Source organism: Lynx rufus, unplaced genomic scaffold (assembly GCF_022079265.1).
Source record: "Lynx rufus isolate CCGP_SWC_20201006 ecotype Redwood Valley unplaced genomic scaffold, mLynRuf1.p SCAF_10, whole genome shotgun sequence".
Taxonomy (NCBI): Eukaryota; Metazoa; Chordata; class Mammalia; order Carnivora; family Felidae; genus Lynx; species Lynx rufus.
The window spans coordinates 40683986-40696467 of NW_025814824.1; the positions used below are offsets into that span (position 1 = coordinate 40683986).

At 37.5% G+C, this 12482-nt stretch overlaps 2 protein-coding genes across 6 annotated transcripts in view; one reads left to right on the plus strand and one right to left on the minus strand.

Moving 5' to 3' along the window:
- Positions 1-12482, plus strand: part of SNAPC3 (small nuclear RNA activating complex polypeptide 3) — a 70163-nt gene that overhangs the window by 55279 nt on the left and 2402 nt on the right. The window lies entirely within an intron of this gene.
- PSIP1 (PC4 and SRSF1 interacting protein 1) overlaps positions 1-12482 on the minus strand; it is a 40069-nt gene that overhangs the window by 7319 nt on the left and 20268 nt on the right. For 4 of the 5 annotated variants that reach the window (XM_047064769.1, XM_047064770.1, XM_047064771.1 and 1 more), the window contains exons 7-10: positions 8369-8465; positions 7380-7455; positions 1858-2086; positions 903-1021 (exon numbers count right to left, since the gene is read on the minus strand). In XM_047064769.1, coding sequence (XP_046920725.1) covers positions 903-1021; positions 1858-2086; positions 7380-7455; positions 8369-8465 — 521 coding nt within the window. Of the gene's footprint in view, positions 1-704; positions 826-902; positions 1022-1857; positions 2087-7379; positions 7456-8368; positions 8466-12482 lie in introns of all 5 variants that reach the window. The other variant, XR_006959654.1, reaches the window with a different exon arrangement.

Consider the following 12482-nt stretch of genomic DNA (forward strand, 5'->3'; position numbering starts at 1 on the left):
CAAACAACTAAGAAAGCAGATAGTCAAACGCTATACTTGTGAAGAGACTTTGGCTCACAACTCTATCTTATAAAGAGAAAGTACAAATTAATTAAAGAATTCATTACTTATCGTTAAATGTGTCTTAATGACCTACAGCATGTTTTTAAAATCACTTCCATTAACAAGAAACCAAGTTTAGTCAGAATAATGCAAGACGCTTCGCAACAAAATGCTTTTCAAAGAAAACTCAGAAGTGACAGTCTAAAGATAACTAGGAAAACAAATGTAATAAGCACATGGAGTGTAATCATCACCAGTGCTATTTTCCTCCTAATAAAATTATGTTATAGAATAAAATTAAAGGGGAAAGAAATTCCCCACGGTAAGTGCGTATTGTCTCCAAGTATCAAAACTTAAGTCAGCTTGGAGCTTTTGTATCGCACACATCCAACTCAAACCCTGTCAGCCTCTAGATTTACTTTTACTGGCTTCTCGGGTTTCCAACTGTGCTCCTCTTATTGTTGCTGTTCTTTTGGGAAGAGGTCTGCTGGTGGTATGACAAGGATGTTTCCTTCTTCCTCCACCAACATATTATCACCACTTTCTGTATTTAATACTAAACAAGTAAACAGTAGAGGATGGGGACATTTTCAGCAAAGCCACTAACAGTTAAATCCTATCTGCACTTTCAGTTTAAATTAAAAATATTCACAAGTGATTACCTCTGAATTTCCTCCTCTTACTCAGCAAAGAATGAAGCCTGAAACATGATTATCATCATATATTGAAGACTGTTTTCTAACACAGGGGAGAAGTCACTTCTCTTAAAGGCTTCATCAAGGTCTGAAAAATGAGATTCTATCGTTTAAAAATTTCATGCTAGCTTAAAAAATCAAAATTTAGAATAAAAAAATACTTACTGCTCCGTTTCCATCTGTTCCTCTTGCTTGCGTTTTCTATCTGCTGCTTCTTTCTCATGTTGGCCTTTCAACATATTCCTTCTATGAGCAGTCTGAAAGTTTCTTCCACCTTTTCTCTTCTGTTTTGAGGATTAGGATGAATTTAGTTAACTACCAAGTCAGTGACTATGATTACAATCTTGGGAGGAAAAAAAAAGCAACTGGTTTTCTTAAGGGACAAATACTTAAATGACTGATTTTTAAAAATCTCAGAATTATACATGTTGCTGTCTAAACTGAACTTTCCCTTGCTGATTCGGGGAATTAAAATCTATTTCCTGCACTACTGTAATATACTAAGCGATGGCCTTTTGGCTCAAAGTATGTCAGGCTGTTGGCCTCCACACTATGGTTCTGATTTCAGTACTGTTTACTGACAGGTACATTGCTTGGCTTCTCAAGTATTTGGAAATCAGGAAAAAAAAAGAAAAAGAAAAAAAAGATTCACACAAACCAGGTCTGTAGATCTCCAAGATTACATACAGTACTTATTCCTAAACAACTGTGGCATTCAAATACCACTGATAAAACGTACACTAAATAGGCCTGAAGAGTAGTTAAGAATTTCACTGTAGTAAATAATAAAAATCCCCGTATAAATGCATCGCTTTTAGGTCTTCTCTCGTCGCAGCTCATCTAGCTTAATTTCTACTTTTCTACCTTTTCTAGATAGGTGGGTTACTGGAGTAAACATTTGATTTCCGTATCATAATTGTGAAGGGTGAGATAAACTTAGAATTATAATAAAGTTTCAAGTATGGTTTTTAACACAGCTAATTCAAGTTTACTCAGAAAGGCAGGGAAATTCAGTTTTACTTTTAATCACATTCATACTTTCACAGATACTGAAAGCTTACGAGAGAAAAAGAACTACACAGGAAACCAAAAATAGAATAAGTATTTTACTTGATAGTACCTTTTCACTTTCTTGATCATCCCCTTCCTCTTCAGAATCAGAGGTTGATGTAACCCCTGTTTTAGCTGAATTTTTTCTTTTGGATTCAACTTCTTTCTTCCCCTCTTTTTTGTCTGGCTCTTTTCTTGGCTTTTCTTCTTCTTTCTGGCCCTCTTCATCCTTTTTAAGCTGCTTTTTAGGTTGTTTTTCTTCTTGCCCCTTTTTCTTACTTTTGTCTTCTTCAGTTACCCTATTTTTGAAAATACAGCAATGGAAAATGAATTTTTAGGTATCATTATTCATTGTCTTTTAGCCATACTCTCCCAATCAAAGAAGTATTTTGGCTAAAAATGAGCAATAATTTACTTAGACAAATTTAACATATCTTCCAGTAAAATATGAGTATTTTTACCATCCAGTAATAGAAAGAAAAGAACATCCTTTTCATATAAATTAGAAGACACAAAAATCATAGTGGCATTAAGGTAATAAAGTGATTTTCCCTTTGTTTTCCCAGTTTTTTGTCATGTTACTCATTCACTGAAAAAAAGAATACGGAGTAGGACCTTCTGTGCCAAGATACTACTCTTCACTGTGGGGCCACAGCAGTATATTAGATGGGTGAAAGAGCCAGACCTTCTATTCTACATCATTATAAGAATAACAGGTTTTAAAAAGAGTAGACTGAGGGGCGCCTGGGTGGCGCAGTCGGTTAAGCGTCCGACTTCAACCAGGTCACGATCTCGCGGTCCGTGAGTTCGAGCCCCGCGTCGGGCTCTGGGCTGATGATGGCCCAGAGCCTGGAGCCTGCTTCCGATTCTGTGTCTCCCTCTCTCTTTGCCCCTCCCCCGTTCATGCTCTGTCTCTCTCTGTCCCAAAAATAAATAAACGTTGAAAAAAAAAAAATTAAAAAAAAAAAAAAAAGAGTAGACTGGGAAAAGTACAATTGTAGAAGTGAACTGGTTATTATCAAATATGGCCATTTTAGAATTCAAAGAAATACTCCGCAAGGTAAAAGGCTCCCAAATTACGCACATAATGGTAAAATATATGGCCACTAAGCATAATGTCTAACGGTGCTAAATTCACTAGCAATAAGCATTCCCATCACCAGTGGATTTACAGACCTCATTAAAACTAAGTCAAAACTACCAAAGCTGTCCAGTAAGCGTAACATTATCATTGGATGACATCTATGCTAATGAATACAGCAGAAATAAATACGAGTATTTAGTATTTATGATACGATGTTAGGCTCTAGCAGAATCAAAGGATGCCAGTGCAGGGGCCCTTGGGTGGCTCAGTTGGTTGAGCATCTGACTTCAGCTCAGGTCATGATTTCCCGGTTTGAGTTTGAGCCCCGTGTTGGGCTCTGCACTGACAGCACGGAGCCTGGAGCCCACTTCGAGTTCTGTGTCTCCCTCTCTCTCTCTCTGCCCCTCCCCTGTTCATGGTCTCTCTCTTTTTCTCAAAAATAGATAACATTAAAAAAAAAAAATGATGCCAGTGCTAACCACATAATTACTTCTATGGTATATACGTTCAATGAAAGCAACCCCATAAAAAACTACAACAAGTTTTAACAGCTGTTTAAAAAATCTTTTTGGGGGGGCACCTGGGTGGCTCAATTGATTAAGTGTCCGACTCTTGATTTGGGCTCAGGTCATGATCTCTCAGTTTGTGAGATCAAGCCCCACGTCGGACTCTGTGCTGTCAGCACAGAGCCTGCTAGAGATTCTCTCCCTCCCCTTCTCTCTGCCCTTTCCCTGCCCATGCTCACTTGCTCTCAAAATAAACTTTTAAAAATAAAAAAATAAAATTAAGATTGATCTTTTTTACTGTTCTAGGAATTTCAGTGAGATTTTCAAAAATTACACAATTATATCAATGGGTCTGAGAGGTGGAAGAGACTTCAGATCATGTAATTGGTCCAATATCTCAGTTCCAAATCCACTGACCACCTATCAGACACTGCTTCCTTGAACTCTTAGGAGATTATTAAACTGGAAGAGAAAAAATTCACTTTTTAACCTCTTTAGAAATTTGTCTTATTAACAACCATTATTGGCTATGCTTATTTTCAAATGTCATGTGGGTTTCCTCATCAATTTCTAACCGATGGAAGAAAAGGCATGCGAGTAAAATCATTTAAAATTTTAAGTTTATATAAACTTTATATCTTAAGAGTGATACATACAGTGGAATACCATTCAGCTTTTTTTTTTTAAAACAGATTAAGAAGTGTACAATAAGGTCATAAGAGATGGGATTATTATTTCAAGGGTTTTTGAACAGTATCAAAGCAGATTGCCACAAAATTAACCATCAGAGCTTGCTATAAACAAGTATTTTCCGAATGGTCCTCCATACCGCCTTTCATGAAAAACACTTCTCCATAGCAACAATTTCCCTTTTTACTAGGTCAAGGCACAGTAGGAAACTATTTGTAAATAGTTAAAAAAACATGTTAACGTAAGCAAAAACTACTGCAAATACAACCCCAATTATCTCAGTCGCTTATAACAAATATTTCTTACTTTACGTGAGAATTCTAAGATGGTTTCAGCTCTTCTGGGTTCTATACCACTGTCATTTCAGGACTCACGGCAAAAAAGCTACCACTAACACATACATTCTGTTCTCATGATGGGAGAGCAAAAGTATAAGAAAAGCTTACATAGTTTAACTGCACTCCACACTGAGTTTGTGCTCAGATACACAGTTGAGAATAGCTATACCCGATACCCAGCCTACACATAATGTGAAGTGTCATTAAGTTACCACTATGTGAGGCTGTCCATAAATTGCCTTTGCAAAAAGCTCATGGATACAGAAATTTATGTAACACAATGTGACACTGACTCTGGGGCTGAGAAATTGAAAATCCTAATATATTATTATACAATAGGTAAAACTGTCATTTGTGATAACGTGAAAGAAAATTCAGTGAATGCGTGGCTTTGAGTGACAAGTTTTCAAGACCGAATGCTAGCATCTTAAGTTGGTTGTTACCAGGATAGATTTGATAGGGTACTTCAAGAAAGGAGTTTAAAAAAATAACAAGGGGCGCCTGGGTGGCGCAGTCGGTTAAGCGTCCGACTTCAGCCAGGTCACGATCTCGCGGTCCGTGAGTTCGAGCCCCGCGTCAGGCTCTGGGCTGATGGCTCGGAGCCTGGAGCCTGCTTCCGATTCTGTGTCTCCCTCTCTCTCTGCCCCTCCCCCGTTCATGCTCTGTCTCTCTCTGTCCCAAAAATAAATAAATGTTGAAAAAAAAAAAATTTAAAAAAATAACAAAATGACAAAAGGAAAACCTAAAAATTCCACGCATTTCTGTGTTTAAAGTCACCTCCATCTTGTAAAAATTTCAAATTCAGAAAAAGACTAGGGTCAAAGATCCAATCAAGGGTATGAGCTGCCAGCCTCTCCTTAAGTATTCAAATTGGGCTACCGTGGTCCTTCAGATGAACAAATAGTTTCTAGGAAAGAGACCAAGGGGTTCTCAGAAAAATCTGTAAACTCAAAGTGAGTGCAAATTAAGTATAATAAGATAAGCATGTGGGGGGGGCAGGGGGGCAGTGTGAATACAATTTTTTAAGCAAAAAAATTTGAGAAAAGGATTGAGAAAAAGGATTGAGAAAATCCTATAAAAAGACCACCTGCATGGCTCAGTTGATTAAGTGGCCAACTTTGGCTCAGGTCATGATCTCACAGTTCGTGAGGTCAAGCCCTGCATTGGGCTCTCTGGTATCAGAGAGGAGCCCACTTCAGATCCTCTGTCCCCTTCGCTCTCCCTAAAATAAATAAATAAACTTAAATAAAAAGACCACTAGGCATGAAGCTGGCTCAAATAAAACACACACACTCACAATAAAGTATTATCAGCAAATGTAATACAGCCTGCATCAAGAGAAATTAATGGAGATCTAAAAAGGAAACTTGGGTCCCTCCAACTCCCTACAGCCTGAAAGCAGACGGAATCCTACCCAGCTGATGAAGGTAATATTTTCCAATGACCTTTTCAGACACATCTAAGGACGATACTGAAAAAGTAAACTGTCACAGGATTAGCTAAAAGCCACGGAGAGATATGGTCTGGCAAGAGACTCTCAGGGAAAAACTGGGGCCTAATCAAGGGAACCTTCCTTATACCTAAAATCAGGAGATCTCACACTATTTTCTTAGAATTCTAGATTTCCTAGGGAACAATGACTACTCTATGCCTCTTAATCTTCTCCTTTCCAAACAGGCATATTTATTTATTATGGTTCCCTATCCCAGATCTAGGTGTGTGATAAAAGGGAGAGGGGAGCAGATACCTTGTGTTTTCAGTTCCTAAGTCTCCAGATCAAGACCTTGTATCAATTATGAAATCCTAGACTTTATACCCAATGCCACGATTAGATTAGGAAGGGAATGAATAAGATTTGGCATGTTTAAAAAGAAAAACTCATCTGCATGTACCTAATTTCTTCACTACAGCAGTTAAAACCACGTTGTAATATTGTGCCAGTATTTTTGAGGATAGTTTAATAGCTAGCTTGGCAGTAAAACTCTTTAAACACATTTTAATCAAAAAGTACAAACTTCCATGTTCTGTAACTAAAATGTCCTATAAAAATGTTTCATATAAAACACTGTAAAAGCCCCTCTTAAATGACCAACACGCTTGAGCCTTCTCTATAAAATCTTTAAACATAAGAGCTAAAAAAGACTTTTGCCCTTTGTCTAAATATATACTCTCTCTCGTGAAGTTTCCACCCAGAAAAGTCATATAACAATACCCATATGCAGAAAAGAAAGGTGGCAAGAAAAAAATTTTTTTGTTGATAACTAAGTAGTTAGCATATCAAAATACTTTAAATTCACATTGCAAAAGTAATTTTAGTAGGGTTTTTTTTTTTTCTTTTTTCTTTCTTTTTTTTTTTTTTTAAGTAATCTCTATACCCAACGTGGAGCCTGAACTCATGACCTGGAGATCAAGGGTCACATGCTCTACTGACTGAGCCAGCCATTACTAAGGAGCCCCTTAGTTATATATTTAAAAGTTATTCTAAAGGAACTAGAAAAGATTTGTGGACATTGCTCCAAAAATACTTTGTCTAAAAATTCCTTGGGGCACCTGGGTGGCTCAGTTGGTTAAGCATCCAGCTCTTGGTCTCAGCCCAGGTCGTGATCTCACGGTTCATGAGTTCAAGCCCTACATTCGGCTCTATGCTGACAATGCACAGTCTGCTTGAAATTCTTTCTGTGCCCCCCCCCACCCCGTCTCTCTTTCAAAATAAACTTTAAAAAATAGTTTGCTTAAAAAAACTATATTGCCTAACTTCTCTTTTATAGATTTACCCTGTATTATCTAAGTATCTTTATAACCTTGATATACCAAGAAAATGTCTTTAATGAAAGGATAATCACATCAGATTTTTCTGGACTCCCCATCAATTTTTACTTTTTACACAATGAAAAACTTTTCAATAGTTTTTTCCCATAATTTTTAGAATTACTAAAAAGTAACAGCAAATATCCTACATTAAAAGTAAACTCACATGTCACTCTCTGAAGGGCAGGGCTGTTTTACCATTTTGGGTCTGCCTCTTGGTTTCGGAATCTTGACTTCTGTAGCTAACATTCACAAGGAAAAACAAAGTCAGTAACTACCCACTCTTCCTTTTAAGATGCAATTCTCACATATAAAGATTACAAATGGTACGTACTATAAGAATATTGGTTAGTGGTTTATTATAGATACTATCTTATTTATTAAGTTTTAAAGATAATATCCCCCAATGATTCAAATGAGCAACAACAGAATATTTAAAAGGGGTCAATCAACAGAGTAATTTTCAGTCTGTCCTTAGTATGTCTGAGAGGACTTCAAAGAACATCCCTCATTGTTTTAACAGGAATATCAAAAAATTCAACTTTATAACAATACCACTTATAGTCAATCTCCATATACGTATTACAATACTGTATATATATGGTACATTTACATCTCTGAAAATCTGTATAATTCACTGAATTTTCTAACACCACTAATTTGATCCATTAAAATATTAAATTCCAAAATAAAAATTATGGAAACAAATCTCAGGATTTTTCTGGGTATTATGGATTTTCCCTTTTCAAAGAATCCTATTATGCAGTAGAAAAAAATGGGCTCTATTCTGTTAATTTTCTTTGTTTTACTTTGCCTTACTATTAGAGACATATCCTTCCAAACTACAGTGAAGCTTATGCTTTCTACAGTGAGAGGTAAAATAGATCTATCATTCATGGAATTTCATCTCACCACAGCCTCATTTGCAGCTATTAGGAGACATTTAGGTAAAACAGAAAATGAAAACAGTCCCAAGCAATTATTTTAAATCTAAATACTTTATCATAAAGCAGAAACCATGTTTATCTCCTTTGAAATGTATATATTACCCATAACCAATTACCTATCCACCTATTCGAAGATATCTGAGGTACAACGCTGTAATGGTTTGAAATATTAATCACAAGCCAGAGATTTAAACATTAATAATCCTACCTGCAGGTCGCCCTCTTTTAGGACTCACTTTCAGATTAACAGATGCTGCTGCTGTTGTCACTACTCCTGCCTCCTCAGTTTCTACTTGTTTTTCTGCCTGAATCACAAAGATTTAATTAACTTACTTAGCAAACAGTAGGCATTTCAAATTTAATTCAACAGCAAAGATATCCCACTTTACGATACAAAGTTTACATATAACTGTAACTTGTACACGATTGTTATTTTTCAGTAGTGAACTCATCAGAGCGACATCCCCAAACACCACAACTAGCAGACTCTAGTGAACAATTCTAAGAAACAAAAAACATCAGGGGCACCTGGGTGGCTCAGTCAGTTAAGCATCTGACTTCAGCTCAGGTCATGATCTCACGGTTCATGAGTTCAAGCCCTGCACTGGGCTCTGTGCTGACAGCTCAGAGCCTGGAGCCTGCTTCAGATTCTGTGTCTCCCTCTCTCTGCCCCTCCCCCGCTCACGCTGTCTCTCTCTCAAAAATAAACATTAACAAAACAAAAACAAAAAACATCACTTTTTAGATGTTCTCAGGCTAAAAAACACCAATTTGTAAAAATGCAGCTAACACTCAATACAAAATGATGACCTAAGTATAATATGCTTAACCCACACATGCTTATAAATGTACTTTCATCGAGTATCTTAAAATCCTAACACTTTACATTGTGTACTTATGAGGGAACTTAAGTTAATATTCTAATATTAGTAAAGGGAAGAAATTAAGTTGCTGATATTTCTTATTCTTTAACTTTGTTAATATATACATGTTTTACTTTTGAATTAAGACTGAGATCTGCTGTGTTTCTCTAGGAGTTACTATTTTCTGTAAAGAGTGATTTACTGCAGTAATCAATTGCAGTGGCCCTTTGCAAACTATGATGCCTGAAGAGACAAGAGCCCAAAATGAGTCAGTTTAATGGAGTCAAGCAGTAGAGTAGAACAAAGGTTAAAACCACCAATTAGAAAGGAAATGCAAACAACTTGATCATGATGGAAATGGGAGGAAAGAGACAGTGAAGAAAACAAAGACAAGGATGGGAGGGGCCCTAGGAGCTGCTTCCCCATGACCCATTATTTAAAATTCAGCATTAACTAAATTAACAAAAAAAGGCAATAAAGCATGAAAAGACATGCACAATCCAATCTTATTGACAAAACAACTTAAAAATCTTTTAATCAACAATCTGATTCACAAACATTTAAGAGATAAAGCCCAGTATTGGTAAGGAAATGAAGAATCATATACTGATTACTAATGATCAATAAACAGGCAACAGCTTTCTGAAACAATATCTTTATATCAGCAATAAACAGACAAATTTCTGATTTATCAATCCTACTTTTTAAGTTTTAGTTATCTATGTAATCTCTATACCCCAGGTGGTGCTTAAATTTACAACCCCTAGATATGAAAAGTCAGGCTCTTCTGACTGAGCCAGCCAGGCACCCCAGTAATCCCACTTCTAAGAATCTTTTTTATTTTAAACATTATTTTTGTTTTTATACTTTGAAAACAACAATGCATATTCAGAGCATTATCAGAAGTCAATTAACTCAGCTACGTTCACCCCTGAACTGTTCTCAAGGAACATTACAAAAATTGCTCCCTTAAACATTAGCTAAGGTTGTATTTCTAGAATTTTAATAATTTACATACCCCCCCCATCTTGATTCAATAGCTCCCCTGGTGGGGAAACAGGCACCTGTTTTTTCTTTGTTTACCATTACCAAGCTCCCTACGTACCTAAGGTTGAGAACCCAAGACTGTATGACAACTCTTCCTAGTGAGGTGTTAAGAGGGCAAAATCTTCTAAAATTCAGTTCAAACTGATGAGCTTTTCAGTGCAAAAAACAAAAACAAAAAACACACACCTCTCTTTATTTACACTTTCTATTTTTGAAAATAAATCAAGACATCATACAAGAATTAAAGGTAGAATGGATCTTTTGGAGGAGATACCAATAAGAGGTAACAAATTCATAAATAATTAGTATCATAAATAAAAAGATATTAACACTAATACTGAATAAAAAAACCAGCCCTATCATGAAGATGTATTCTTCACTGTTAGAAAAATTAGGCAACTCAAAAGCTTTCCTTATGAAAATAAAATCAACTGTTTAGCTCAAAAAAAAAAAAAGACTAAGTTATTTCAAATATACAAATATCCAAATCTTAAATGTAAATACACTGCAAATTAATTTCTTCTATATTTTACTTGATTCACAGAGACCTGTAACCCTTTGACACCTGCACTCATTTATCACCCCACTCTGTAGCTACTCCCTTCATCATCTTACCTAAAGCACCCCCTCCCACAAAACACCCCATTAGATTATACTATTCATATGCATCCTCAAGTCCTCTGCATTCTTGTTTTACTGCACCTGTCCCACAAATCTCCAGCAGAGAATTACTGTAAAACTCTACCTTTTCTGCTCTATTATTCCCTGATGCTGAGATCTGCGGGGAAAAAAAAAAAAAAAACCCTATACAAACATGCATTCATTTAATGCCTCTTGGTTGGAAATCTCCAAGCCATCCATTAATACCTTTACCCTGTTGTGTATGCCGTCTTCTCCCCTCACCAGCATGAACTTTCTATCCTTCCTTCCTGCCTTATACATGTAGTCCTCCCTTGAACTGGGCAGTGTAGAAGAGATTGAGGCCAGCAGGAAGGAATTCCCTTAATTCCCTAGTCTCCCTAGAATTTTTTTTTTAATTTATTTTTGAGAGCGAGTAGGGGAAGCACAGAGAGAGGTTGAGAGTGTGAGTGAGTGAGTGAGTGAGTGAGAGAGAGAGAGAGAGAGAGAGAGAGAGGCCAAGCAGGCCTCACGCTGTCACAGCACACAGCACAACTTGGGGCTCAAATTCATAAACCAGGAGATCAGGAACTGAGCTGGAATCAACAGTGAGATGCTTAACCGCCTAGGCCACCCAGGCGCCCCTGCCTAGAATTTTTAAATAACCTTTTCCATATTTCCCTTTAATGTTAAAAAGGATGAGATGTCCATCTCCTTCTCCCTGTTATGTTTCTTCCTTCAAATGTACCTCTCCCTTCTCTCATCCAACATCTCTTTACTACAACAATTCATACTTGTTCCATACCTTTAATCTTTCCTAGCTTTGCAAACAACTTGTTAAATCTTTCACCATATCTTTTCACTTTAACCATGCAAATCCCTGATGCTGCATTCTCTCTACTTCCCTTCAAAAATTTCAAAAACAGCGTAACTCTACCATTAAATATTTTATTCTCCAACCTCCTTCATCTGCCCTTACCATCTGACTTTAAGTATCCTGGGGCAGGGGTGCCTGGCTGACTCAGCGGGTTAAGCCTATGACTTTGGCTCATGTCCTGACCTCACCATTAGTGAGTTCGAACCCCACATCAGGCTGTGTGCTGACAGCTCAAAGCCTGGAGCCTTTGGTTTCTGTGTCTCCCCCCATCCCCCTCCTCTCTGCCCCTCCCCACTTGTGCTCTCTCAAAAATAAGCAAACTTAAAAAAAAAAAAAAAGTATCCTGGGGAAGCCCAACTGTCAAACATCTTCCAGTAGCCTCTCCATTACCAAGACATAACTGACCACTCCCCTTTAAAAAAAATTCTCTCCTCCCAGGGCACCGGGGTGGCTCAGTCGGTTAAGCCTCTGACTTCGGCTCAGGTCATGATTTCGAGGCTCAGCATGTGAGTTCAAGCCCCACATCGGGCTTTGTGCTGAAAGCTCAGAGCTTCAGATTCTGTCTCTTTCTGCCCTTCCCCCGCCCCCCTGCCTCGCACACCCATGCCCACCCCCCACACCCTCTCTCTCTCACAAATATAAACATTAAAAAATTTTTAAAAAATTCCTCCCTTGTTTAGCTTGACATCCTTTTTTTGATAGTTCATTCTCAGCCTTTTTTAAAATTTTTTTAAATGTTTGTTTTTTGAGAGACAGTGCAAGCAGGGAAGTGCACAGATAAAGAGGGAGACACCGAATCCAAAGCAGGCTCCAGGCTCTGAGCTGTCAGCACAGAGCCTGATGCAGGGCTCGAACCCATGAACCTTGAGATCATAGTTGAGTTGAGGTCAGACGCCTAACCAACTGAGCCACCCAGG